The following is a 27,862-nucleotide window of genomic DNA, read 5'->3' as shown; positions in this document are numbered from 1 at the left end:
TTGTTTTGAATTCCAGGGAACAGATCATCAGACTTCAGGGGCAAGTGGACAAGCAGTATGCAGGGCTGAAGGACATGGCAGAGGAACGCAAGCGGAAGCTGGAGAACATGTACCACCTGTTCCAGCTGAAGAGGGAGGCCGATGACCTGGAGCAGTGGATTGCAGAAAAGGAGCTGGTGGTCTCGTCCCCAGAAATGGGGCAAGACTTCGACCACGTGACCGTGAGTACCCACAGCGGCCGCTTTCTTTGTCTTCCTCTACTGCAGGAGCCCTCGTTCCAGACACATACGCACACACCTGCCCGTTGCAAAGTGCTGCACAGAGATGCATGCCCAACGCGCGGTGGGCACTCTGGAAGCCCTGGGGAGGTGTGAGAGCTCGGCTCCAGGTGGTTGTGGTTGCCACCTGGGAAAGCCTACAGCCAGTGTGAGGACACCACCAGCCCCTGAGCCCTGATAACCACATTTCTCTCTACCCTTGTCCAGCTGCTCCGGGACAAGTTCCGGGACTTTGCCAGGGAGACTGGGGCCATCGGACAGGAGCGGGTGGACAACGTGAATACCATCATCGAGCGGCTCATCGACGCAGGCCACGGAGAGGCAGCCACCATCGCCGAGTGGAAGGACGGGCTGAATGAGATGTGGGCGGACCTGCTGGAGCTCATTGACACCCACATGCAGCTGCTGGCCGCCTCCTACGACCTGCACCGCTACTTCTACACGGGCACCGAGATCCTGGGCCTCATCGACGAGAAGCACCGTGAGCTGCCTGAGGATGTGGGGCTGGACGCCAGCACCGCGGAGTCCTTCCACCGGGTGCACACGGCCTTCGAGCGGGAGCTCCACCTCCTGGGCGTGCAGGTGCCTCCTGTCCCTTACCGTCCACCCCTACACGGGCTCCAGGGACCTGCCTCCCACGTCTCCCCCATGACCAGTTTCCTGGGGGCCTAGGGTATCAGGTCCTCTCCTGGCTTCTACAGGGGAAACCTCTAGAACAAGTACCAGGAGATTTCACCTCCTGAGAAAGGCTCAGGCCAGGAAGGCAGGGAGCAGTGGCTTTTGGACGTTCTTCATCTTCTAGTTCTTCAAACTGAATCTTTATAAAAACCCAAGGCATAAAATACCTTAAAAATAGAATTTCTCGGGTTATGCAAAGTGTTACAGTATTATTAGCAAGCACATTATAACACTTTTCTAGCACCAGGTTCCGTGCTATGTTATACGTGTATTCACTGAATCCCAGAGCCACCATCTGAGGATGGTACTGTACTATCTGCATTTCACAGATGAGGAAACCAGGCTTAGCGAGGGTAAGTACAGCGCTGGGAACACGCAGATCAGCAGTGGAGCCAGGATGCAGACCCTGGCCGTCTGGCTGTACTCTGCCCTCAGCCACGGGGCTGTTTGGTCTTTCCACATGGGAGCTGGAGAAGCCCCCAAATCTGCCTATTCCTCCTCCTCCCATCCTTGGGGTGCCTCCTGAGGCACCTCCACAGATCTATAGGGCTCTACAGAATTCAGTGTGATAGAAAGGGTTGGGGCAAGGGGCCCCTGCTGCCGGGGACTTGCTGGGCTTCCCGTGGAGCAGGAGAGATGGGCTGTTGTGCAGTCCTGCACAGACCCGATGGGTTAGGGCGCCTGGTTCACCCAGAATGGGGGCATCCTAGGCATTAGTTCTCCAGCTGGAGGTGGGGCCTGGAGCCAGCTCCTTGCCTTGGAGGCGCCAGAGCCCTGAGGCAGGGACAGTCCCACTGACTTCTTAGGAATGAGGCTTCATTGCCCTGGGGCTGCCTCACGCAGGGGTCTGGTGCAGCCCCCTCCTGGGAGAGGCAGCATGCAGAGTGGTTGTGAACAGGGACTTGGAAGCTCACCTCCAACCCCAGCTGTCCCACCCTACTGGTGTGAGTCACCTCAGGCCCATCACTTAGCACCCCTGAGCCTCAGTTGCCTCATCTCCAAAGCAGGGATGACAATAGTACCTCTTTCATGGGGTGGTTGTAAAAATGAAGGGAGTAACAAATTAAAGTGTTTAGAACAGCTCCTGGTACATAATTACCCATATTATCATACCTCTGAGGAGATCAAAGGGCATAGACTCCTTTCACTCCCCTTTGATGGGGACCAAAGCCCCAGGGGGTCGGGGGCTGCCTTGGATCAGCAGAGGTGCCAAAGTAAGAGCCTTGCCCTGCACCCAGTGGGTGCTGCCTTCCAGCGCTGCCCTGGGGAGGGAGGCCAGGGCGAGGCAGGTGCCCTCCCCTTCCTGGGCCCAAGATTCACCTTTCTGGGGAACAATGTCCCGCTTTGCCGGTCACAGGTACAGCAGTTCCAGGACGTGGCCACCAGCCTGCAGAGGGCGTACGCTGGGGAAAAGGCAGACGCTATCCAGGACAAGGAGCGGGAGGTGTCCGCAGCGTGGCAGGCGCTGCTGGATGCCTGTGCCGGGCGCCGCACCCAGCTGGTGGACACGGCGGACAAATTCCGCTTCTTCAGCATGGCCCGTGACCTCCTCTCCTGGATGGAGAGCATCATCCGGCAGATTGAGACCCAGGAGAGGCCCAGGTGAGGGGGTGTCCTCAAGGCAGCCCCACTCCTTGGCCTCATTGTCCCAGAGGCTGGCAGCCCGGGAGCTGCACGGAGGCTCCTCCCTGGAGGGACACAGGGTGCCCAGGAGTCCCGAGGGCACCCTGCGGGCTCTGTCCAGGCAGCTTCTGAGTGGCTCGGCTTCTGCTGGGAGGGCCAGCCATTCCGAGGAAAGGGAATCCCGAGTGTAGCGAGAAAGACATCTCTTAGTGAGCTGCTACAGCGACAGCAGTGAAAAATGCGCGGTTCACTCTTACTCCCCCATGCTGGGATATGGGGCCCATTCCCCTAAAACCCAGCAAGGAGCTCATTGCTCGTGGGAGGTGGGGGCAGGCATGGGGCAGCGAGAGTGTCAGCAGGGAGCAGGCTCTCTGTGCGCTGTGTCACGTCAGCAGTTATTCCTGGCCCAGGTCTGTCCCTCTGCCCCTCTGGTGTTTGTCCTGATGGTCAAGCTCTTGTGTTTAACATTTTTATTGAGATACAACTCACATACCATGCAATTCAACATTTAAAGTATATCATCCAGTGGTTTTTCGTATATTCACAGTTATACTGCCATCACAATATAAGATTAGAAGCTTTTCATAACCCCAAAAAGAAACCCTGTGCCCCTTAGTAGTCATCACTCCTCATTTGCCCCACTCCCCAGCCTCTGGCAACCAGTCATCTGTTTTCTGTCTCTCTAGACTTTTTACATGAATAGAATGATGTAATATATGGTCTTTCTTGACTGGCTTCTTTCAGGTAGCGCACCCTTTTATTTTTTTTAAACTTTTTTTTCCCCAGAGAGAGGAAGGGAGAGGGAGAGAGAGATAGAAACATCAATGATGAGAGAGTCACCGATCGGCTGCCTCCTGCACCACCGCCCCCCAGTGGGGATCGAGCCCATAACCCGGGCATGTGCTCTGAGCGGGAATCGAACCGTGACCTCCTGGTTCATGGGTCAGTGCTCAACCACTGAGCCACACTGGCTGAGCAGCACACTCTTTTCAAGATTCCTTCATATGGTAGCGTGTCTCAGTACTTCATTCCTTCTTATTGCCAAATAACATTCCCAGGCTCCTTCTGGGGCCCCTGCACCCCTGCCCATGCCCTGGCCACTGACCAGTGGAAGACACCAGGGCCTCAGAGTTCCTGCTGGGGCCAGGCTGGCAGAGAAGGGGGTCAGCTCCGACCCCAGCAGGTGGAGGGCGGCCCCTCTGAGCAGGACTTGGCATCAGGCTGGTTAGTCACCGGCATTTCCTTCTTTACCAAACTCTCTGCCCCACCCCTGTCCTCCTGCCCCTGCCCCCTGCCCCAGGGATGTCTCCTCAGTGGAACTGCTCATGAAGTACCACCAGGGAATCAGGGCGGAGATCGAAACCCGGAGCAAGAACTTCAATGCCTGCCTGGAGCTTGGCGAGTCCCTGCTGCAGCGACAGCACCAGGCCTCTGAGGAGGTGAGAGGGACCGTGGGACAGGAACAGCCTTCTTCCTGTCCTTGGCCCCACTCTCGCAGGGCCAGACAGCTTCCTGGGAGGGTTTTTCCCAGGAGACGCATCTTTCTTTCCCCCACCAAACCCATTCAAAGGGCTGGCTGCTTTGTAAAGAGAGCAGGCTGATAGCCCACCTAAAGCCCACATGTGCACACGCTTTGCAGCCGGCAATACCCACTTCCTAGGTGAGGTACCTCAGAAAGGGTAAGTAAGTTGTCCAAGGCTGCATAGCTGGCAAGTGGCAGGGCCAAGCCTTGAAGCCAGGCCTGTGTGACCAAGCCCAGCATTCTTTGCAGGATTTCTCTCTGCACCTCCTCACACAGGGAGCAGGGGTACTGAAGCCTGAGCTGTTCTCTCTCCCCACAGATCAGGGAGAAACTGCAGCAGGTGATGTCCAGGAGGAAGGAGATGAATGAAAAGTGGGAGGCCCGATGGGAGCGGCTCAGCATGTGTGAGTGCAATCTGAGTGCCAGGGAACCTGGAGGGGCAGGGACCAGGCCCCTGCTGGGTGGGGGCAGGAAGGGGTGATGTCACCAGTGCTAAGAGAACAGTCCCACAGCACACTCATCATCAAAGCTCCATTGCCAAGGGCCTCAGGGATCCCCTCAGAGGACCTGCATTGCTGGAACCAGCCAGCCAGTGCCTCAATCTCTGCAGTCCTCTGCCCCGGTCCCCCACCTCATGCCAGGCTGGAATCCCTGTAGAATGTGGCCTGGGAGGAGCTGGGGTAAGGCTCTACTGCATCCCAGATGTTTGATCTGAGGTGTGTCAGGCACAGAAGGAACCCTGTCCTGTGCAGCTGGAGGCTAGGAGAGGTGGAGAAATCCCACCACCCAGGCAGGCACCACAAGCCAAGAGACCTGGACTGGTCCCGTGGCTACTGATGCATGATTTTGTGAGACAGCCGAGGGCTGGAAAGAGGGGGTGTTCAGGGCAGAAGACAGATCCTCAAAGGAAGATGTCTAAACTACATCTTGTTTGCAAAATGGAGTTTGTTCTAACTGATGGATTTTTAAAATATCACTGTCAGTGGAGATGAGGGTAGGGGTCAAGTGCGGGGAAGCAGTGGTCTCGGGCAGAAGGTCATCACGGAGTAGGGTGTCTGCACAGTAACAGGGACACATGTGCAAGCCTCCTGCCTGACTGCATCAGGCTGCTGAGTGGCCCCCAAGGTCCCGCAGGAGCAGGCCACTGGGTGCTGACAGCCCCATGGGCCTTGTGGGTGGGCCTGTCTTATTCTCTTGGCAGTGCTGGAAGTGTGCCAGTTCTCTCGGGATGCTTCCGTGGCCGAAGCGTGGCTGATTGCCCAGGAGCCCTACCTGGCCAGCCGGGACTTTGGACACACGGTGGATAGTGTGGAGAAGCTCATCAAAAGGCATGAGGCATTTGAGAAATCCACAGCCAGCTGGGCAGATCGCTTTGCAGCCCTGGAGAAGCCCACCACGGTGAGCGGGAGGTGGGGTGGTGGGCAGCCACGCCTTGAGGGTATCTCAAGGCAGGAACTCTTAGCCAGTTATTATATTAGACACCCATGAACAGTGTAAAAGGCTCAGCAAGGCGGGAGAGTGGGAAGGAAGTAGGAGTGGTAGGAAATACTGACTTTTGAACCCAAAGACAAAAGGGAATAATTGCAAAAGGAACATATACCAGATGTGTTGGGTACAGGGAGCCCCTTTAGAGAAAGGTATCTGAGAGTCGTCTTCCCTGCTTGGCTATTCTGACCCCCTTGGCCTTTTCCTCTCCCAGCTTGAGCTAAAAGAACGCCAGATCCCAGAGCCACCCGTGGAGGAGACTGGGTAAGTATGAGAAGGGCTGGGCCATAGGCTTCGCTGGACCACTCTGCTGAGGGGAAGGAGGAGGGAGGGATTCTTAATCAGAAACAGCCCCAACCATTGTACCTACGACCTCTCACACCTGGGCCACTAGTTAAGAGAAATCTGGAGTGTCGGGGGCTTGCAGGCAGAGAGGAGTTTTTGGTAACTCCAAATCATGGGTGGCCTGAAGACCTGCTGCAGGCAGAACTGGGGAGAGGACAGGGGCTACTGCAGAATCACCTCCTCGGCTCTGGGAGCCACCTGAAAATGTGCCCCAGAGTATCCAATCCGGGAGAAGCTGCCTTAACCAGAAAGTTAAGGCAGATTAAACAGCTCCTTACTAAGCACCTGCCGGGCTGCCGGGAGGCCTGCATGGGGAGGTACTTGGCGTGAGCTCCCTGAAGGAGGGTGGGAGAGCCAGGCCTTGGGTAGGCCCTGGTAAGCTCAGGCAGAGTGGCGCTTGTTTCTAAAGAGGGGTTGTGTCTTCATAGGCCTCAAGAGGAGGAAGGAGAGACAGCAGGGGAGGGTCCCAGAGCTCCCCATCGAGCAGCCACGGAGAGAACGTCCCCGGTCAGTTTCCTGTCCCACTTGTCTAGTTCCTGGGAATCGTTGCTGCCAGAACCCGCCCATCCCTACTAGGCTCGGCCAGGGAGCCAGGGCAGAAGTTGAGGACAGGAACACGCCCTCCCCGCCCCCCAGACTCCTCCTTCAGATCAGTCTGCATTTTTCATTTAGGTTTTCTTAATTTCTAGACTGACTCCCCTCCTCCCCTCAATCCAGAAGAAACTGACATGCTAGCCCACTGACATGACTCTATTAGTTTGGTTTTATCTAGTCTAATAAATTTTCTTGTATAAATACATCATCATCTACATCAGGGGAAACAGTTTATACAGGGATGATTCATTTTTATACACTGTCCTTTTCCCCATTTTCCCTCTCATTCCATCCTTAACACAACATTCCCTACACACTCACACACACACACACACACACACACTCACAAATTGACTGCCCAGTTGTGCCTGCCACAGCCACAGGCATTTCAGAATGCCCACCCTCTCCCAGATTCCTCCCTCCTAGGCAGAGCCCCCTCCACTGTTGCACCTTCCTTGCCTGAGGCATGTTGGTCAGTGAGTTTGGATATGGAGCTGGTTCTGGGGCAAGGACAGACTTGAAGGAGCCCTGCAGGCATGGCGAGAGCCCCAGGGATTCTGGGTCATAGGGCAGTCCCTCAGCTTGTGGAAAAGGGACTGAGGGGAAGAATAGGAGGGGACTAAGACACACCAGCTGCCAGTCACCTGGACATATGGCTTCAGGACCTTGCCTGGAAGAGGTCCCTTAGCTAAAAGGACCCAGGAGGTCTGTGCAGGTGGCCTGGGAGGCTGTAGCCCAGGTTCGGGGGAAGTGCCATGGGGAGTGGCTGACTGAAAAGAAAGCAAACATTCCGCATGTGCCTCGCATGGCTTCACCACTGCATGTACCCCACCTCTACAGGTGCCCAGGTGTGCTTGCCTGAACCTTGGGAGGTTTAGGGCAATTGGTGTTCTAGGTGGAAATTTCTGGTACACCAACCACCCTAGGAAAAAAATGCACATATAATATTTCCTGTGCAGAATCCCTGTCAAGTCCAGACTTTAGCCCTGCCCACACTTCTGTGAGACACACACACACACACACACACTCACATACTCACATTCACATTCACATTCACATTCTCACACTCTCACTCGGCTCCCTCTGCCACCTCCAGCCTGGCCAGAGGCCTCCCTTTCTGGGCTACACCAGCCCTTTGTGTCCAGCAGAGGGCACTCCTGGGCTCCCACTGCAGGGTTTCTCCCAGAAGTTCCCTCTGAAGCTCCCATCATCGCCTGTGGGGTCCCTGGTGGACTTCATCCCAGCCCCTTTCTCCCAGTGACAGCCCCCCACTGGAAGGAGAGTGAACTCTGGGGGCTAGCACAGACTGTGGACACTGGGGCTGGGGCTGTCCCTGCCTCCTGCATCACCTGCGCTTCGGCTGTGCATCCCTGTGTGTCTGTGTGCAGTGGTGTCCCGGGTCTGCGGGCTCCTTTGTGACCACCTGAATGACTCCATCCATTGTTTGTATCGTGTACGTCTGCAAATGTAATTACATGTGTTATCAGAACCACCTCCATCCAACATCGGAATGTCAATTGGTTTGGGGGGAATAAAACCTGCTTGGACCTGAGTCTCTCTCTGGAAGTGGGGAGTGAGCCCATGTTTGCGACTCTCTCAGAGAGCCAGCCACTCCAGCTGGGAAAACTGGCCTGTGCCCGGTATCAGGAAGAAACCAGCTGGAGAATCAATGAGCACCAAGCCCGAGGCCTCATGGAAACATTTCCTGCTGCTTCTCCTGTCTCAGCCCTGCATTGAGTTTTCATGAGGATCCACGAAGCTCTGAGGGAGAGTGTAACACCCAATTGGTCTTTAATATGAGAAGAAAAGCCAGTAGGTCTCACACAGGCTGGGAAACCTTTGCAGAAACCTCAGGCCTCTCCCAGGAAGGGCCGGCTGTCTGCTGAGCCTTCTCTCGGTGGGCCTGGGTTCGGTGGCTGGCTGCTGTCCTTTGTGTGTGGTCTGGTGTCGGTGCCCTATAGAATAGACCTGCGCGGTGTTGCTTTATGTGAACCCCATCACTGGTGCATGCCAGCTTCCTGCTTGGGGGAACAGACAGGAGTGGACCAGACACCTGAACCCTTGTCTCAGCGGCTGCACACCACAGGTGGCCACCCTGCAGGCCCCACCCCAGTCCTCCCCTCCCCAGTGTGTGCACCACACACGTGTCTACATGCAGGGCCTGGAGTGCCATTCCCTGCATCACTATTTTCTTCAAACGCATCATAGTGGAATGCATCACCTCCCTCACCTCTTACCTCTTCACATTAGAGCATATTCTGGTAAAAACCAATTTGTTCATACAGGTAAGTGTGTGCGAGGCCCAGCAGAAGCAGCAAGGTATTACAACAGGCCAAACTCCTGGAGTGGAGATCAGGACATTGGGTTCTAGGCCTAAGTTCTTCAGGAATCTTCCTGCATGGTTTTAGACAAGCCACCTAATTTTCCTGGGTCTCCTCACCCCTGTAAAGCCCTCTGCAGGTTTATAGGAAGTCCAGAACATTTCTGAATATCATCAGTGTGCCTGAATGAAGGGAGGGGCAGGGACAGTGGTTTTCCCCACTTTCCTCTTGTCTCCTCCGAAGCTCTGGGGAACCTGGTTCATGCTTGTCAGGTGCCAGTGGGTGTGAGGCTGGAGGTGGGAAGGAGGCGGCAAAGGGATGGGAGGGTTCCCTTTGTCCCTGTTTAGGGAAGAGAGGCAGGGTTGGACCTCGGTTCCTGACAAGGTCAGTGCTCTAATGGCAGCCTGGAGGGGGCCCTAGCAGTAGGCTGAGCCATTTCCCTTCCTCTGTGCCTGGGGCACCCTTACCCCAACACCCTCTGCCTTATGTGTTTCCCTTTCATCCTGCGTGTGGCTCTGGGATGGGATGGTGGGGTCCTGCTCAGGTCCTCATCTTCCAGGCTCTGGAACCTCAGTGACATTTGTAGTGAGATACTAATGTTGAGATGTTGCGGTTGGTTTCACAGAGCAGAAGTGGCATTGCAGAGTATGGGAGTCACTCCAGGCTTTAGGGCCCCGTCCATCTGCCCTGGGATATCTTCTGTGCTCTGGGCTTGTTCCTGCTCTGGGAACCCTCCAGCGGGGCTGCTGTGATGACGAGTCACATCTCCGAAAGGGATCAGTGCTCCTAGGGGCTGTGACAAGAAACAGTCTATCCTCAGGGTTCATGTTTTGGGGCAGACATGCCCCGGGCGTCTACCTCAAGCCTGGACAGATCCAGTTTGTGGTTCAGGAGGACTCAAGGGGGCCAGGCCCCTCAGAAAAGCAACTGCCTGGGTGCCATGCATTCTCAGGCCCCATCAGCAGGTTGTCACTGAAAACCCTCTTACCCAAGCACTCACAGCACTCTCTCCGCGCAGCCTTCCAAGGCTACCTGCAGCTGGCTTCCTGAGAGAACATGGGGAGTCGAGACTTCTAGGTCCTTTGCCTCTCCCTTCCGTAGTCTTCCAGGCCGCTGTGGTTTCAGAAGAGTAACCAGCACTGGAGAATGTAAGGGACGGTGCCCCTGGGGTTGAACAGGCACTGAATTGCGGCCCTTCCCACACTCTGAGACAGGACACCTTTCAGCCAGTGCCTGGCTGGCTCCGGCTGCTCTCACCCCCTTGGCAACCTGTGCAACTGGCCCACCCCCAGCACGCAGCCTGGAGCCTTCAGCAGCAGCCGGAGCCCGGGCGCTGAAGTCCTTGGATGGGAGGGTGTGGGCGTGGAGGCAGCAGCTGTGTTTCTTGCCTGAGCAAGCTACCCCATCCCTTCTGCCTCCCTCTGCGAGGCCAAACTGAGCTGCTGCTTCAGGCATTTTGCAGTGAATGCAAATCTTGTGTTTGCTCATAATGAGCAGACCCGGCCTGAAAAGAAACTTCAGTTTTCCCCTAAACTTGGGCGTGTCCTTGTCTGCCCAGGATGCCTGAGTCAGCGTGGCAGGGGTGTGTCTGCCTGCAGTCTGGCCCAGAGCCCCGGGACTCTAGGCTCCCCAGAGAAACTTGCTCCAGGCTCTTTTTGGGCATCTCTTCACTGCTGGGTGTGCCCAGCTCTTTGTGCTATGGTCAGACATGATCTTCCTGGCCTCGCTGCTCCAAAGGCCCCTCCTGAGTTCGTTTTCCAAGCTGTGTTTCAGAGCATCTCAGTTACTGATGGGCTCAGGGCGGCCTCAGTCAGCACTGGAGGAATCTCAGAAATGGGGTTTGAAGCTGCCCACTCGATAGATGGGTGGTGGATCTGGATGGGGGATTCATCTAACTCTCTTTAGTCTTTTTAATGCTGATCCAGCAAGACCCCTGCTCCTTCAGGTCAGGGTCTGAAGAGCCCACACCAGGGGTGGGAATGATGAAGACAGCTCCCGAGGAAGCCTCGTTCTCTCGCCCAGAGGCAGCCGATGGACCAGGCCTCCGCTCCCTGTCCGAGGGGACCCTGCCCACTCCCCTCTCCATTCCCTTCACTTTAGCTGGTGGCCTTCTGCTCTGCGTTCCTCCTGTTGTCTTCCCTGGCTCCCAGTTGTCATCTCAGACAGCTGGCCCCTGGAGCACAGTGTTGATCCACTCTGCTGCCCCCACCCCACTTTTCATGAGAGCCCCTCCCCACCCCCACCACCAGCTGGGGGACCCCACATGGTCCAGCCTTAGCTCCTCATGTACTCTTTCCCCTGTTCAGCAAGAACTTCTTTCTCTTTAGACATTTATCTCTGCTCCCCCTAAGTTGCTCTCTCTTCCTCTCTTTGGCTGCTCTCAACAAACCTCTTTGTCTTTTCTTGCGAATAACTGTCTTCTGAACAGCCTTCCTGGCCTGTCTGCCAGCAGCCCCTCACCCAGAGGAGATCCCCGATGTCAGGTGCTGGGGGAGGGTAAACCTCTCAGCTGTAAAAGTGGCCAGCTCCCCCCACCCACAGTTCCCCAGTGCTGTTTGGATGCCTAAGGCACCCGCAACAGGTCTTGTCTGGCTCCAAGCCCCTCTTCTGGCCCCTTCCAGCGTGGCTCTGACATGATCCCTCAGCCTCAGCTGCCCAGCTACGTGTCTTACATAAACGAAGCTCGTCTCATTTAGACTGTGAACCCCGTCAGACAGGTACTTTCCTCTACGGCAGTAGTTCCACCCCTCCCCTTGCAGCAGGATTTGGTAGGAAGAGCAGAGAGTCTGAGACCAGGCAGATCTGCACCCTCAGCCTCCCACTCACTATGTGTGACTGTGACAAGTTCCTCATTCTTCGCAACCCGTTTCCCTCTTCTGTAAAGCCAGGGCAGTGATGATACCTGCCTTGCGGAGAGGGGGTGAGGGCTGGAAGAGAGAATGGAGGTAGAATATCTGGCATCTAGTAGGTGATTAGTTAAGTCTTCCTTCCCTTCATTTTATTCCCCTCCATCCCTCACTGCAGACTTTAATCTCTTAAAAGAAACACCCTCCATATGAATTCTGACATCCATTGCCCAAGCCCTCCAGAGCCTTCCTGGAGTACCCTTCCCTTGAGACCCGCTGCACACGCACCCTGGGCCCAGTCCTTGCTAGGACCTAGGCAAGGCCATCGCGCGGCTAAGGTCGAACCTTCTCTCCGGGGTGCACCTTATGCCCTGGTTCTCGCTTATCAGCATCTCCTTTAGAGGTAAGCCTCCTCACTTGTGTTCCTTTGCTTGTTAGTGTATCTGGGTTCACTGAGCATCTTTTAGAACCTCCAAATATCCTGTGTTCACAAACCAGGTTATTTTTCTCCTGGGAGCTAGAGAGCTAGTTAGTTGTCTGTGTGCTGTGCCCTGCTGGCTGAGCCTGGAAGTACACCTTCAACTCCTTTAGTCCAAAGAAGAAATGTACCCATCCTGTCCCATTTCCCCTCCCTTTCTTGCACCTCCTTTGTAGAGGAGACCCTCAACCTTCTTCCTGCACCCCAACTCAAACCAGCTTCCTAGCAAGGCAGGACCCTGAAAAGTCAAGCTTACGAGATTCTGAGGTAGCCATTCCCCACCACCACCACCACCCATGAGGAGCTGGGGCCTCTCCTTGTTTGACTACTGTCCTGTAAAAGGCTCCCCTGTCTGTGCCCTTTTATCCTCTGATGTCCCCCAACCAGCAGCCAATGCCATCTGTCCCCTGCCCTCCCCTGACATCATGACCCCAGCAGCCAGTGCACACACCTGCCTCTCAGATGTCTTCCCCGACCCCTGCCCACCAGTCCCCAGAGAACCTGGCTCCATGCTGCAGGCAGCACCTCCCCTTATTCCAGCCCCTGACCCTGGGCCACTCTCCCTCATGAGGTCACTCCCACTTATGGTCTAAGACTCACCGACCACCCCAGCCTGACCCCCAGAATCTCCAAGCAGCTGGCCCTTCCCCCCCCCAGCTCCTCTGGGTGATGTCTCTGGGCTGGGTACCCCTTAACAGTGTAGGTCTGATCTGGGCGCCCTCCCAGTGGCCTGAGGCCTGAGCAGCAGGACTTCTGCCTTATAGAATGGAGGAGAGAAGGGAATCAAACCATCTCCCCTATCCAGGGCCTTTTGGCAGAACCTACCTGTCTCTACAGTCACATGAGCAGCCAGCTCTGGGCCCCTGGTCCTCAGCCAGCACCCCCTTTGGTGCTCTGCTGTCCACAGACCCCTCTGCCTGTTGGGCAAGGCAAGAATCTCCGTGGCATGGTTCCAGGAGCCGTAGAACTGTCACCTCCTCCCTCGCTTTCCCAGCTCCCTCTTATAGCACAAAGCATATTCACCCCTGGAACCTGGGACAGGAGGGCCCCTCTACCCAAACCACGCCACCATCTTTCTCATCGGTGTCCCCTCCACCAGCCCAGGAGGAAGAGAAGCCCTGTCAGCCCTGGGCCTAGGAGGGGGCAGCCGCCACCAAACCTCTCTTCCTTCTCAGGCCTTGGCCTTCAGGATAGAGAGGACAGAGTGCATTTTGAATAGTCTCCAGATGCACAGTCAAGAGCCCTTGTAAATCTTTGTAAACACTAGAAACGCCCCATTTCCTGAAGCCAACCCATGACCCAGCCCTTTAACTTTTGATCACACTGGCCATGGCCTCTGAATGTCCTGCCAGGGGATGTGGGCCAGGCACCCATTAGGAAGAAGAAAAACAAAGGTGAGGTTAAGTTGGGAAGCAGTCCTGGAAAAATTCATCTTTATTTTCAGAGGACGGTTCCCAAGGAAGGCGAATGGAAGGGAAAGTCTAGGAAGAAAATGTGGACCCACAGGCCTCTAGTAAGACCAGTCCCAGGAGGGCAGAGGCTGGGTGAGAGGGGCAAACGTGGCTGTGAGAGGTTGCTGGGCTTCCCTCCCCTCATCTGCCAGCCATCTCCCCTGAGACCCAGGGCAGGCGCGGGGAGGGCTCCGGCCCATCACCATGAGGAACAGCGCAGCCAGATGGAGAGAGAAGGGGTAAAGGGGGGCTTCACTCTGCAATACTAACCCCCGTCTCCAAGTCTTATACCCAGTTCAGAAGGTTGGCCTGACTGGGTACACAGGACCCCACATCCGGGTTCCCAGCCCTATTCCTGCTACTCCTGCCTTTCCTTCCTACTAGAGGACGATCTGGGCAGGGCTTCGGGCCCTCCAGAGCCTCGTGGCCAATGCTGGCTCATTGTGCTCTTGAAAATACAAATAATATAAGATGTATAAATATGAGTGTGGCCCGGCCACAGCCCTCGAGGGGTTTTCTAAGGCAGGAAAGGCTGAGAGACCTATAGATGTGATAAAAACTCAGGTCTGTCCGATTCTGGAGTGCATGTTCTTAATTGCCTCTAATGCCTATAAGCTGTGTGATCTTGGATAAGTCACTTAACCTCTCTGAGCAAAGGTTTTCTAGGTATTAGACTAGGGTAGTGGTTTTCAATCTTTTCCAGTCATATTATCCTTTCTTTAAATAAGATCTTACTGGAACACCAACTTATAACTGTTTATTGAATAGCCCTAACTTTATGGAATACAGACATGACTAGCTTTTCCTTTTTTCCAAGCACTGCCTTCAAACATCGTCATTGGGCCTCCCTTCCCATTCCTTAGTGCCATCTAAGGCAGGCCTTGGTCACTGTAAGTCTACCTAGTCTGTTTCCATTTAGAGCTTCAACCCCATGTCCAACGTGGTGCCGCATCCTCCATCTATTTCAGGTTTGACCCATGTCTGTAGGACCCACAGTGGGGAGCACGGGCTCTGCTGTTTCCTGGCCCCTCCCCAACGCTCTCCTGGACCTCTGTCCATCTTCAGTGGTTGGAGTAGGGAATAGAAAAAGGGGCAGACTCTCATTACTGCCCGGGGTGGCTCTGGTCCTCCTGGGCTGTCGATGCCCATGGCCCTTCAGGTGTTCAGAAGGCCTGCTTTGGGGCCCTCAAGGCCCATGCGACCTGGCACTGTAAGGTCTCCAGCAGTCAGGCCTTTGGCAGGGCTCTGGCCAGATGGTCTTAAGCTAGGCTGTCTTCCTCAGTGCTCATTTGGCACACAGGAGCCCCAGCCATTCTGGCCCCACCTGGCAGTGGGAGGCTGGCTGCACCCTACTGCCCCCTCTGTCCTGCCCCCTTTCTTCTGCAGCAGCAGGCACAAGGGCAGATCAGCAAGGGAACAGGAGGTCTACTTCCCCTTCTCATGGGCACCTGACGTATAACACGTGGCTCCACTGGAGGCCCTTCACTCAGCTCAGGCTGCTGCTGGGAGCACCCCGCCCTCCACAGAGAGGTGCAGGGAGGTGAAGCCACAGCCCTTCCCGAGGGCAGGGACTCCTTACAGGCAATGGTCAACCCCTGCTGCACATCAGAACGCATGAAGGAACCGATGTGCTGACCCCCACTCCAGGCCAGATAACGCAGCATCTTGTGGGCAGGGTCTGGGCCCATTTTCTTAAAGTTCCCAAGGTGAGTCTAACAGGCAGCCAGGCTTGGGAACCACTGCCCTCCTCCGAGAAACCCCTGTCCAATGACAGAAGCAGGACCGGTTGGTCTGGGTTCTCCCTTTTTAAGGGAGTGGGGGAGACTCAGGGCCTGGGTGGCCTTTTAGGATTTAGATACAAGTGGAAGGTAACAGAAGAGTTCCCATCCAACATCTGATACAAGTGTTTTTCAAATCTGTCTTCATAGCAGCCCTTTCTTCATAGATCTTGCCAGAGCCTGGATAGAACTCAGTTGGAGTTAGAGCATGTGACTGGAGCAGGGTAGGGGCCTGGAGCCGGGCAGTGAGCTGGGGCTTTGCCAGCAGTGTTGGAACCCCCTGGATGAGGTCATCATTCAGGCCCCTTCAGCTCACTCTAAGAACCTTCTGTTGGTGTCAGATTGGGTGTGGGAATGGAGCCAGAGACGTGGGCGGAGTCTAGGGAAGCAGGCCAGCTGGGTACCCACAGCAGGTGGAGGGAGAGCCAGGGTGGGCCAGGAGGTGCATGGCAGAAAGGAACCAGGCCCAGGTGGGGGCCTGCTGGCTTCCCAGCTCTGCTGAGCAGCCATCCCTGGGGCAGAACCCCAGCGAGGTGTGCTCCCTCTCATGTGCCCGAGCAGAGGGAAGAAGAGAGACAATGGCCCCAGGACCTGCAGCCGCCACCCCCACCAGGGCTGCACGAGGAAGGGCTTGAGGAAAAACCCGGTGGGGATGAGAGGCCCGCCACAGAGCCTCTCTTTAAGGTCCTGGACACACCTCTGAGCGAGGGTGACGAGCCTACAACGCTGCCGGCCCAGCAGGACCACGGGCACAGCGTGCAGATGGAGGGCTACCTGGGCCGCAAGCACGACCTGGAGGGGCCCAACAAGAAGGCCTCCAACAGGTGTGTGTGGGGAAGAGGCTGCTGGTGGGAGGGGGGGTGGCTCCCAGGGACTTCACCAACAGAGCCTCGGCAACTTCGGTATGTGCTGGGGGAGAGGGGGCCCTTTACCCCTGGTCTCGGGAGCTCCTGGGCACCCCTCTGACAGCCCAGAGGCTACTTGGCATGACGGGGGAATCCTATCATCAGTTCTCATCCCAAGTTCAAATCCTGTGATCTTGTACAAGTTACTCAGCCTAAGCTAGTTTCCCCATTTGTAAAACAATGATAACATGCCCCTTTGGTACAGAGACCATGCCTGGTGCCGAGTAGGAACTTAGAGAACACTTGTTATTCTTACTTCAGGGCTGGGTAGGTCAATCTTGGCACTAACAACATATCCTTGACCAAGTCCCACTTTTTGCCAATCTGGGCTTCAGTTTCCCCAACTATCATATAGGAGAGGAGAAGTAGGTTGGCATAGATGCCTTCTGGAGGTCCCTCCCAGTACTATCACACAGTGACTCCATGACCTTGAGGAATTCATTCAAAGGCTGTCCCCTTTCCTGACCCGAAGGCAGTCATGTCCTTGGGTTTGATCTATCCAGTGTCCCAGGGAAACAGGGGAACATCGAGGTTGAAGCCAGCCATATCCCCAGGACCAGCTGGCAGCATATAGAGCCTTTCCTGGGGGTCACCAGGACAATGCAAAGCTAATGCAAATTCAAAAAATAAATTTGGGGGCCCCACTGCCCTGAAGAGGTATACTGCTTCTGTGGAGAGTCTACCAGGAAAGAGGAAACTAGCATTTATTGAGCATCTACTATGTGCCAGGCATTATGGTAGGACTGATAACATCTTCCTAACCACCCTGTGATATTGAGATTTCCATTTTCCAGATGGGGAAACAGAGTCTCAGAGAGGTTAAGCCACTTGTTCAAGGCAGGATTTTACTCCAAGACCCAGCTCTTTAGCAGCTGCCTTACTTGGTCTATATCTGGAAGAAGCTGGTGAGGGCTAAAGATCCCCAAGCTGGGTGTCAGAAAGCTGAGCTTTGTCAAATGGCTCTGCAGTCGGCCTTGTACAGGTCAAGCTCGCTCTCTCTGACCTTCCAGCCCTTCCTCCCTATGTGCCCTACTAGTTTTCCACCTTCCTGCCCTCCAAAGGGAGAGTGAGAAGGGCGAGGGGGAAGGGGTGGGGGAAAGGAAGAAAAGCTTAAGGTTTCTCAGAGAACATTTCCGTGAAAATGCAACATGTTTCCCATTTGTCAGTGGAGGAGCTCCAGTTAGTCCACACAGTAGCTTATAAGCTTCTTGTTGTTGTCACCAAGAATATCAGTTGAGATGAACCTTGATTTGCACAAATACATTTCTTTTAAAAGTACGAGTACAGTATACTGGGCATATATCAATATAACAAAAAATAACAGCAACGACCAAAACAAACCCCTGCTCTATTCGCCTCATCTTTCTGTAGTGAGAACCAAATATTCATGGATGTGCTTTGAAAAGTTTACACTGTTGGTCTTAAGTCTCAGTTCTACTCTAGAAACATTTCTCAAAGTAAGATCAGATTATAGGTAAAGATTTATGCACAAGAATGTTTATCACATGGTTATTTAAATCATACTGTTAAAATTTCCAATATCACATGGTCCAACAATAAAGGGGTTATGTATACATATGATGGGATAGCATATAGCTATTCAAAATTACTTTCAAGAAATATTTGAGGATAAGAGGAAATATATAATGCAGGACATAAAACTGGATATATAGTATAATCCAGTTTTAGCTATATACAGGGGCAGGCAAAAGTAGGTTTACAGTTGTAATGCAAATAATAAAATTAATAATACAAGAATAAACTCTGTTTCACATACAACTTAAGTACACCTTTTGTCCACCCCAGTATATGAGTAGAAAAAAAGTGAATATGTGAATAGAAAAAAAAGACCAGAAAGAAATACATGAAATGTTAACAGTAGCTAACTTTTGATAATAAAATTACACAAAGATGACATATTTCCAATTTTTTCACAGTAAAATGTATTATTATTTATCAGGGCAAAAATGTTGCAATAAACAGGTACAGCTCTAGGAACTGCGCCTGGAGGCCCTGTGTCGGGACTGGGGGTGACCTGCCTGTCTGCATCATTGCAGGTCCTGGAACAACCTATACTGTGTGCTCAGGAATAGCCAGCTGACCTTCTACAAGGATGCCAAGAACCTGGCCCTGGGGGTGCCCTACCACGGGGAGGAGCCCCTGGCCCTGAGACATGCCATCTGTGAGATTGCTGCCAACTATAAGAAGAAGAAGCACGTCTTCAAACTGAGGTGAGGCCCCTCCCAGCCACTGCCCCTCCCCTGGTGGTTGGCTTTGGCATCGGTGGCTGGACATGGGACCAGCTCCATGCTTGAGTTGCCCCCTCAGGGATTTTTCAAATCAAATAGGCTAATGGCCCAGATTCTTACCTCTCTCAGGTGCTAAGTGCCTGAGAGGGGCTGTGGGATCAGAACCAGCCCTCTGCCCAGGCAGGGGCTCTGGACATGGCCCCAGGACAGGAAACCCTTTGTCCTCCTAGGCTGAGCAATGGCAGCGAGTGGCTCTTCCATGGCAAGGATGAGGTAAGTGCAGGGCAGCCTGGCCCAGACCCCGGGCTAACAAAGGGGCACATGGAGAAGGCTCCAGCCACTTGACCTCAAGGCTCCCTCAGAAGGGGCAGTCCTAGGACCCCCCCCCCTCCATCCTTTGTGTCAGGCCACTGGGGAGGTGTGAGGCCCTGACCCTCCCGCTCTGCAGGAGGAGATGCTGTCCTGGCTGCAGGGCGTGAGCACCGCCATCAACGAGTCCCAGAGTATCCGCATCAAGGCCCAGAGCCTGCCCTTGCCCTCCATCACCGGCCCTGACGCCAGCCTCGGCAAGAAAGACAAGGAAAAGAGATTCAGCTTCTTCCCCAAAAAGAAGTAGCCTCTTGCTGCGCCCCACAGGTGGGGCCCGGCCTGCAGGTGCCGCAGTGCCTCCCTCGACTGCCCAGGACAGGCAGGGGCGCCCTCGGCCTTGACCTTGGCCACAGCCCTCCTCCCGCCCAGCTGCCCGCTGCCCACTGCCTGCCTGCTCCGAGTCGCCGGGCGAGGCTCCAGGGCCCACGCTGCACTGCAATAGCTGCCTTCGCCCACCCGGCCCGATGCCTGCTCCCCCACCATCTGCAGAGCAGCTCCAGGGACAGAGGCTCCCGGCTCCGCTGGGCCTCCGGGCCTGGGGGCAGGACACGGTTTTCCCAGGCGCACACCCTCCTCCCCACCCCATTTTTAAGCTGAGGATGCTCCAGCCCCTCAAGCCCCATAAAAGCTAGAGAAGGCTGATGGGTTCCTCAGATGCCGCCCACTCCCAAAGCAAGTCTTGCGTGGGGTCACCCCCACTTGGTCAAAACCAGGGACAGGGAAAAGGACACTGGAAATACCTGGCCCACCCCTGGGGCGTGAGGAAAGAGCCTCCAGGTAGGCCCACAGGGCCCCAGCTCTGGGAAAAGGGCTGCTGGGGACTGAGGGGACACTATGATCCTCCTCCCCACTGGGCTTCCTCGGAACTGGTACTCTCACCTCAGGGGCCACCACATCCCTTCCCCACCCTCCTCCCACCAAAAAAGGGGGTCCTCCAAGGTCCATGGGTCCTAAGTGCAAGGGGCCTCCCGCTGCCTCCAGCACCCTTTGCTACCACCACAGGTGGTAGAAGGATCAGGAAACTCTCCAGCGGGTCCTCCTAAAACTTCAGTGAAAGCTTAAGGCTAGAGCTCAGACCTGAAGGAGGTACACGAGTCCTGACACTGCCTAAGGCGCTGCCTCTCCGCGCTGGGAACTCCTCCCAGTAGCAGCTGAACCAGCAATATCCGACTCAGACCCAGGACCCCTTAGAGACAGTACGGTCCCGATACCAGACGGACAGCCCCACCTGGAGTAAAGCATCCCAAAGCCAAATGCCCAATGTGTATCGTCTATAGCTGGTACCATCTGAGGATACTGGCTGGACAGACAGCCAAGTTCATGTATGACCTATTGCCCTGGGGTGGCAAAGATGGCCTCATCTGGGTGTTACCACCATCATCACACAACCCATGGACAGCTGGCACAATGCTGGGGCCAGAGCCACGAAGGTGTGGCACCCCTTGCTCAGCTTCTCCTGAAGGTCCTGGCCTTGGGTCTTGGGGAAGTCACATGGATGCAGAAGTCACCAAATGCCCACACACCCCATCCCCAAGCACAGCCAAAGGGGCCCTGCCACCTAGACCCACAGAGATAGCCTTCCCCATGCTGCTGAGGTCAAACTTCTGGAGGGAAGAGGGCACTCATTCCACAGGGATTTTCCCCGCCACTCTTGGAAAGCAATACAGCTCCAGCCCAGTATCCTAACTGGGGTTAGGTCCCAAAAAGGGGTCAAGTTGGTGGCAGTAGGCCTTTCTCCTGGAGAGGTCTTAAAGGTCCCTGGGGACTACAGCTGGTTTCCATCACCCACCCCATGGGAAGGAGCCTTAGACACACTGAGAGGATTCCTCGGATGTGGGTGAGGCTCAGGTAGAAACCCCAGGAGTAGGCATCCAGAGTTCCTAGGCCTTCCCAGGAGCACTTAATGCAGGCACACCTCGGAGATCAAAACCTCTATGTCAAGGTGAAGTTGACTTCAGCAGACAAGAACCACAAGAGGGTAGTTCTCCAACGGAGCCTGACATCCCCAGGTGAGGTGGTTCCACTCTGTAGCCAGGGTCTTCATTGGGCCTCTGTGCACTTTGCCCTAGAGCCCTCTTTATACCTACAGGGAACGTAGTATAGACCATTCACCAGCCTCTTTCCACACCTGGGGAAACCAAGGCAGGAGGCAGTGAGGTGACTACACTCACCTGGCAATACAGAAGACCTCTGGTGCATCTGAGGGCATGTCCTGCTCCAGGGCAGATAGCATGTTCCTTGCCGAAGCGTGGATGATGGCAGGAGTCTCCCTCCACTGCTTCCCTGGGCCAGTCTTGAGGGAGCCCAGGGACAAGGAGCCACCCTCTCCCCTCCATGTGTGCCAAAGTAGCACCTGAGTGAGGAATCTCCAACAAGCAACTCCACAGGCCCAAGAATGAAAGGACCCCAAAGGAAGCGCTAGGACTTCACCAACCAGGTCCCCCTGACTGTCAAGGGCAGCCAACTGCATGTGACCCGCCATCTATTGCCAGCTCCCATATGTCCCTCCCACATCACACAGACCCCCAAGACCCTCAACCAACAGGACTGAACTTGCAGGAACCCAGCTTTGGGAGGCTGTGCCACATGGGGGCTAAGCCCCTGGTACCCTGGCAAGGTGTTTTGTTTTTTGTCCTTACATTTTCTACTCTGCAGTCTTTAAACAGTATTCCCAAACTAGGTTGACACAGCTCCAGTCCACACCAGCATAACAGGCTTCCTCCCAGGGCAGTTTAGAGGAAGCTCCCTCGGGACATGGTCAGGTGGTCCTCCTGTCCCTTCATCCCCTGGCCTCAACGGACTCTGGCTGAGGGAGGGTATGACGGTTCCTGGGCTTCCTTCCCCCCCACCAGCACCCATCACAGGAGGCCTGAAGGCTCAGCTCCCACCCACCACTTACTTCCTGCCTATTAGAGGGTAACTAGGGTAACCAAGGCTGGTCCTGGATCCCCCTCCTCTGTTCAGTGGGAGGGGGCAGAGAGCCAAAGGACCACATGGCTTGGTCCCTTGGACAAGCAAGCTCAGGGACGACGCAACGGAGGCAGCAGCTGCAGAGGACCGCAACCCTGTTGGGCACAGACCATGCAACCTGGGGCCAGCTGGGCCTTGTCCTCCACCTGCTCAAACGTGCTTCCACCCAACAGAGGAAACGCACTTACTAGTTTTTCTAATAAATCAATAATGCTCCACATTTCTCTCCATTTTTTATTTGACAAGCCTTGTTTCCCTTTCACCTGGGCCAAGGAGAGCTAGTTGAGTGAGCAAGGAGGGAGCTGTGTCCAAGCCAAACTCTCTGGCTTGTCCTCAAGTCTTATGGGACAACTCTGCCAGCACCCGGGTCCTGCGCCCCACCCGAGACCCTGACTAAAGCTCACTTGGCCATGCATTCAACCATCCTGAGGGCCTGCTGCAGGCCATTCCCCACACAGCTAAGGGCAGAGATCCTGGCTGGACGTCAGAATGGCTGTGCCCACGGTTCCTCTCCACAAGGGCAGCTTTCATGTGATCTGGGTTGCTGGAATGTGGCATAGCCATTTTACAAATGGCTCCACAAAGATTCTAATGGGCAGCTGGTGGCACCGAGCTAGCCCAAGGTTCCCAGACATATCTAGATGCTTGTGTAAGAATCACCTGGGTAAAGTGTTCACTGCAAATTCCCAGGCCCCACCCTCTGATGAGTCGGTCAGGGGGTGTGAGAAGCAGCGAATCATCCATCTCCTTCAACTTACAGATAGGAAAAGGCAAGAGTTTAGGTGACCCGACTACTTAAGGGCAAGGCTAGGGCCAAGGCATGGGTCTCCTGACTCTCAGTCCGTTACATTTGTGGGTGCTCAATGCCGTAACCCAAGACTTGCCCGGTAGAAGCTGACTCTCTCCACAGTGACTGTGGAAGTGGCCACAGAACATTCAGGGTGGCTGGTAGAACATGAGCTATCTCTGGCCTGTCTTCTCTTGCCCAGGAGAAGCTCTACGAGCCTCTGAGCTTCCCTTGACCTCGACAGACTCTGTGCACCCATCTGTAGGTGGAGCCTATTCTCCTAGGTCAGAAACAAATGGAGTCCTGAACCAGCAGACCTGTGGGGACACTTGACGACAGTTCTACCACCTGAGCCCTGCAGCTCCACTCCTCCCAGGCCCCAGACAGAAGGAACAGGGCAGAACAAGGCTGGTCCACCATAAAGAGCAGGAAACCCAACTAGAAATAGGGAGGCATTCTTAGCCCTTCTGAATCAAAGACACTTTGAGAATGGGATGAAAACTGAGGATGCATCCCAGAAAAATGCACCTGTATCCCTCACCCAACATTCCAAGCCACCTGAAGACATTTCTAGACTCCAGGTTCAGAATCCTCATCTCCTAGAATGTCTCCTAGGAATGAGAGCGGGAGAAGAGTACAAGGCACCAGACACTGGAAACTTCTGCCTATTAGAAAAACGTTCCTTCCATTCCTTCCATTCACTCCCCCCTTCCTTTAGTCCAGCTTTGGCCCTTGAGGAAACAAGCGAAAGGCTGGCATGATGCTGCTGCCGTCAAGACAGAATGCCAGGCTGTGGGTTGACAGAGGAGTCCACTGGAGTAGCAGAGAGCAAGTTCCCTCCTGCACATCCTGCGGCCCCAACCTGCCCCACGAGCACCCTGGTGCCTTGTGTTTCATGAGCACGGCTGGTGGCTGGGTCAGCGTGAAAGCTACAACCCCCCCGTCCCACTTCATCTAAGCTACCCCGTCACGATCGACTCTCCCCACCCCAGCCAGGCCCAGTAAGGACGCCACACACAGGTCGGTTGGTCAGCAGTGGTTATTGCACCATTGGCAAATAATGAAATGTGTATACATTAGCGACAACCACAGGGTCAGCAAGACAACCCACAAAAGTACCTGAATTGAGTCTGTTACATTCTTCACAGGAAGGGAATCAACAGAGAAAACACACACTCGCTCGCTCTCTCTCACGCGCGCGCACATATACACAGAATGGAAAGCAATAAATTATGGACCTCACTCCCGCCTGGATGCTAAGGAAAGGCACGGTTAAAGGGCAAAGCCTCTCCAGGCCACCTTCCTGCGTCTCCCTGGCTGGGCGCCTCAGTCTGGCAGTGGCCGCCCACGCTGGAGGCCTGAGCAGGGTCTGCTCTCCCAGGGGAGAGGTGAGCTTAAATATTTGGCTTCTTATAGAGAGAAGTATATACAAGGGAAGTGGCCACACTGGCCTCAGAGGGAAGGGGCTCATTTGGGCCTGTGGAAGGTCACCATGAGTCCAGGGGAGCGCCAGTGCGGTCACGGCAGGTGAAGGCACATGCCGAGTACATGAGAGCAGTCTTCCTGGGCACGGCCTTTCTGAGGGCCCAGGGTGAGGCTCCTGTAAGGAGGGTGAGCCCAGGCTTGTGGGCATATGCCAAGGTTCTTCCCCGTCCCTCAGCTCCTCCCTCCCCCAGGACTCAAGAATCAACCTATGGAGCTCAAGGCCTGGAATTTCTCCCTCAGGTTTCTCACTCTGCCCTGCTGGCTTGGGTCCACTGGGTCCCTGGGACCCTCTTCCTTCAGCCAGTACTCTGCAGACTCCTGCAAATCCTGGCCCTGCCCCGCCACGGCTGCTGGTGAGCTTGGTCCCTGGCCACTGCCCTCCTCCAGCCCCGCAGCGGGGCCAGGCAGGAGCCCCTTCTCCATGATAATCACGCGCCGGCTGTTCTCCAGGGTGAGGTCTGCGGTGACACACAGGGCCTCCTCTCCATCGGGCCCACTTTGGGGCAGCCCCCGGGGAGGCTGGGGCCGGCCCTTAAGGCTGCAGCAGCGGCCCACCCTGCCCGACAGAGGCGGCTCCACCATGTTCGGCACTGAGCGGCTCCGGTTGACGGGCAGGCCTCGGCGCCGACTGCCCTCGGCCTGGACCGCCTCGTCGTGGGAGGCGTACTTGGAGCAGAGCTCTCGGACATCAGGCCAGTTGAAGGTTTCAGTGTCCAAGGGACTGAGGGGGCTTCGGATGGAGGGCCGGGCCCCCGGGGAAGTGGTCCTCGAGCTGGCAGCAGAGGGGCTGAAGGAGAGACGCCGTGGTGATGTCTCCCCAGCAGGGTAGGGCTTGGGTAGGCTGTGCTCCTGGACCAGCAGCTGCTCCTGGTTGAGGGACAGCACTGGCCTTCTCTTACCTGTGAGGAGAGAGCACTGCCTGAGTCACTGGGCAGGAGGGGAGGGCAGAAGTGAGGCCTCTGAACTGCCTTCAGTCACTTCTGGGTAAGGCTGGTTGGTGGGGTTTTGGGTGTGATGATGGAAGGGAAATCTCATTTACCATCCCGGCCCCTTTATCAAAGGGAAACAGGAAGAATAAAGAAAAGGCAGTGGACAAGGGCTCGAGAGTCAAAGAGAAAGGCAAGAGCTCCTGCTCTCCTGGAAAAGAGGGGGCATGGCTACATTTCCTCCAAGGGTCCTTGCTTCCCAGCAAAGGCTGGGGGAGGACAGTCAACCATGGCTGCACAAGTGGCCTCAGGGTGTTGGACCAGGCGCGAGGGCTCACCCCGGCCCTCGGTGTGGGGTCCAGCCCTGTCTTGGGTAGAGATTCTTTAGAGGTCACTTTCCCTCAAAAGCCAAGTGGCTCCAAAAAGGCTCTCCACCCCAGACTTGTGGGAGGGGTCCACTCCCTACTCCCATCATACCTTTGCCAACCGGCGGCGCTCCAGCCTCCTCTTGCAGGTGGGGAATGGTGGAAGCTGCGTTTTCCCACTGCAGTGGTGGCCTGGTTGTCCCCATCTTGCTCTTAATCCGGAGGCTGTACTGGCGGGCCAGCTGGTAGACCTTGTTCTTAACTCGCTCACTCATGTGGCTGTCCATCACGTGGGAGAGCTGCACTATGCAGGGGTGCAGCGGGGCCACCAGCTCTCCCTGGGAGCCACTGCTCAGCTCCTTCACCAGCTCCTTCAGCTCTCGGGCCAGGTGGGCTGGGCTGGGCCGCTCAGTGGGGGAGGCGCTCTCCGGTGAGGCAGTGGCCGACTCTTCGGTGATGGCTCCCAGCTCGTGCTCCTCCAGGATGAAGAGCGGCTCATGCAGGTCAAAGCCATTGGCCTGGCTTTGGCCTGGCCCCTTCCGAGGGCTCCCCCTAGAAGACTCCATCCCCTCCCAGATCTTCAAAATTTCAGAAGACGGACGGAACTCAGCATCTGTGATAGGAGCTGGGTCCCCAGCGCCTGCACCTTCCTGCCCTGGGCCTGGGAGGTCAAACAGGGCCCATGAAGCCGGCCTGGAGCCCACCTGTCTCTTGTGCCCCAATGGGGCCAATGGCTCTGGGTCCTGCTTGGGAAGGTTGTTGAACCTGGAGACCGAGTTTCTCACCAGGCCTTTGGGGATGTAGGAGAGGCTCTCGCGGCGCCGGATGCTAAAGCCAGCATCGTGGTGCTCTGCATTTTCGTAGTAGCTCTTGATTTTGTCCAGCAACAGCCGGTCTCGGGTGGAGAGCATTGATTCCTTCTTCTTGCAGGAAGAAGACATGTCAGTCTCCGCTGAGCAGCCTGGGCTTGGGGGCTCCGTCCCATTGACAGAAGGGCCACTCTCTGTGGCCACCCCCACACTGAGGTCCCCTTCTGGGGGGAACTGAGAGCCAAGGGCATCTGTGGTGCTGCCACAGCGGGCCAGGCCCTTCTCACTGCCATCCAGGCTGAGCACACTGCTGCTCCGGCTGGTCAGCCTCGGGGTCCCAAAGCCAGTGGACTTGCCATCCTCCAGTGCCAGGCTGCTCCGCCGAGAGAAGCTGCTGACAAACCGCTCAGCAATGACACTGGCCTGGTCTAGCACAGAGGGCGGCAGGAGGCTCTCAGGCTCTTGGGTGGCCCCCATCTCCTCCTCTTCCTCCTCCTCCTCCTCCTCTTCCTCCTCTTCCTCCTCCTCACTGCTCAAGGCCTTAATGTCCTCGGTGCTCTCGGCTACTACAAAGTCCACCATGTCACTCAGGTGGTCCAGCCCCAGCAGCTCCTGATGGGCATCAAGCTGTGTTTCCAGGACTTCTGGAGACTCTGTGTCTAAGGGCATCTCCTCGGCGCTGGGATCTTCCACAGCAGCAAACACCTCCGGCTCTGCCCCAGGCTCAGGGTCTGGCTCAACCTGGGACAGCACAGAAAGCTCACGTGAGACCTGGGGGATGAAGGGACAACATGGCCTACTCGAAGCCGAGTGAGAGGGGACTGCGGTTTAGGACTAGGGAGAGGGACGTGATGATGTTCCTTTGTGACCCTGCAGGTGCTGGGTCCTCAAACCCAGGGAAAATTCTAGGAATACAGATGGGGTAAAGTGGTGGCGCCCCTGTGTGGCAGCCTATCTGGGAGCTACAGGGACAGAAGAACATGCAAACACAGGGTCAGAGCCATGGCACCAGCAAGCCCTGCCCAATGGTGAAGCAACTCCCTAGAGCCCTAGAGCCTCCCCACACAGGAGTTGTTCTGGGTTCATACCCAGGCCTGAGCAATGTGAGAGGCCACTCCTACTTCCCTAAGGGGCAGGGCCTCCCGGGCGGCTCAGGGTCCAGCAGGCAACAGGACCACACACTAGAATCCTGTCAGAGGGCGAAACAGGAATGTGGGTACATGTGCCCAGGAGATGGGCAAGGAAGGAAGCAAATTTGAGAACTCCCTCTTGACCACCTTGTAAGTCATTTGAACCACAAAACTGGCTAGTACCTCTCTGGGCAGCCTTCCAGAGAGGTCTGTAGGGAGAAGAAAAGCATACTCTATATTCTGAGGAATCAAACTTGGTAACAATTGATCAAGTCCAGAATCTGCAGAGTAGAACCGTGACCTAGGCCTGCACTGTCTAACGACAGTAGCCGCCAGCTACACTGCCTTCCAAGCACCTGTAATGTGGCTAGTCCACACTTAAAACAGCTGCAAAGGTAAAATACACAGCAGACTGCAAAAACTTCATACAAAAAAAGTATAAAACATCTCATTAATAGCTTTTCATAT

The 27,862-nt window shown here is 55.5% G+C and overlaps 2 protein-coding genes across 7 annotated transcripts in view; one reads left to right on the top strand and one right to left on the bottom strand.

Annotated features, from left to right (window-relative positions):
• Positions 1–22,113, top strand: part of SPTB (spectrin beta, erythrocytic) — a 111,116-nt gene extending 89,003 nt beyond the window's left edge. Inside the window, exons 25-36 of one of the 2 annotated variants that reach the window (XM_081116177.1) lie at positions 17–221; positions 486–860; positions 2,314–2,558; positions 3,880–4,018; positions 4,421–4,505; positions 5,303–5,499; positions 5,801–5,850; positions 6,360–6,438; positions 15,961–16,223; positions 18,362–18,535; positions 18,784–18,826; positions 19,002–22,113. In XM_081116177.1, coding sequence (XP_080972303.1) covers positions 17–221; positions 486–860; positions 2,314–2,558; positions 3,880–4,018; positions 4,421–4,505; positions 5,303–5,499; positions 5,801–5,850; positions 6,360–6,438; positions 15,961–16,223; positions 18,362–18,535; positions 18,784–18,826; positions 19,002–19,169 — 2,023 coding nt within the window. In that variant the 3' untranslated portion in view covers positions 19,170–22,113. The remainder of the gene's footprint in view (positions 1–16; positions 222–485; positions 861–2,313; positions 2,559–3,879; positions 4,019–4,420; positions 4,506–5,302; positions 5,500–5,800; positions 5,851–6,359; positions 6,439–15,960; positions 16,224–18,361; positions 18,536–18,783; positions 18,827–19,001) is intronic. The other variant, XM_081116178.1, reaches the window with a different exon arrangement.
• A 1,590-nt stretch (positions 22,114–23,703) lies between these two features.
• The window catches only part of PLEKHG3 (pleckstrin homology and RhoGEF domain containing G3), a 41,220-nt gene continuing 37,061 nt past the window's right edge, over positions 23,704–27,862 (bottom strand). For 4 of the 5 annotated variants that reach the window (XM_081116200.1, XM_081116202.1, XM_081116201.1 and 1 more), the window contains exons 17-18: positions 25,568–27,005; positions 23,704–25,063 (exon numbers count right to left, since the gene is read on the bottom strand). In XM_081116200.1, coding sequence (XP_080972326.1) covers positions 24,366–25,063; positions 25,568–27,005 — 2,136 coding nt within the window. In that variant the 3' untranslated portion in view covers positions 23,704–24,365. The remainder of the gene's footprint in view (positions 25,064–25,567; positions 27,006–27,862) is intronic. The other variant, XM_081116204.1, reaches the window with a different exon arrangement.

Source organism: Miniopterus schreibersii (genome assembly GCF_964146895.1).
Source record: "Miniopterus schreibersii genome assembly, chromosome: 1".
Lineage (NCBI taxonomy): Eukaryota > Metazoa > Chordata > Mammalia > Chiroptera > Miniopteridae > Miniopterus > Miniopterus schreibersii.
This window is presented reverse-complemented; position numbering and strand designations above follow the sequence as displayed.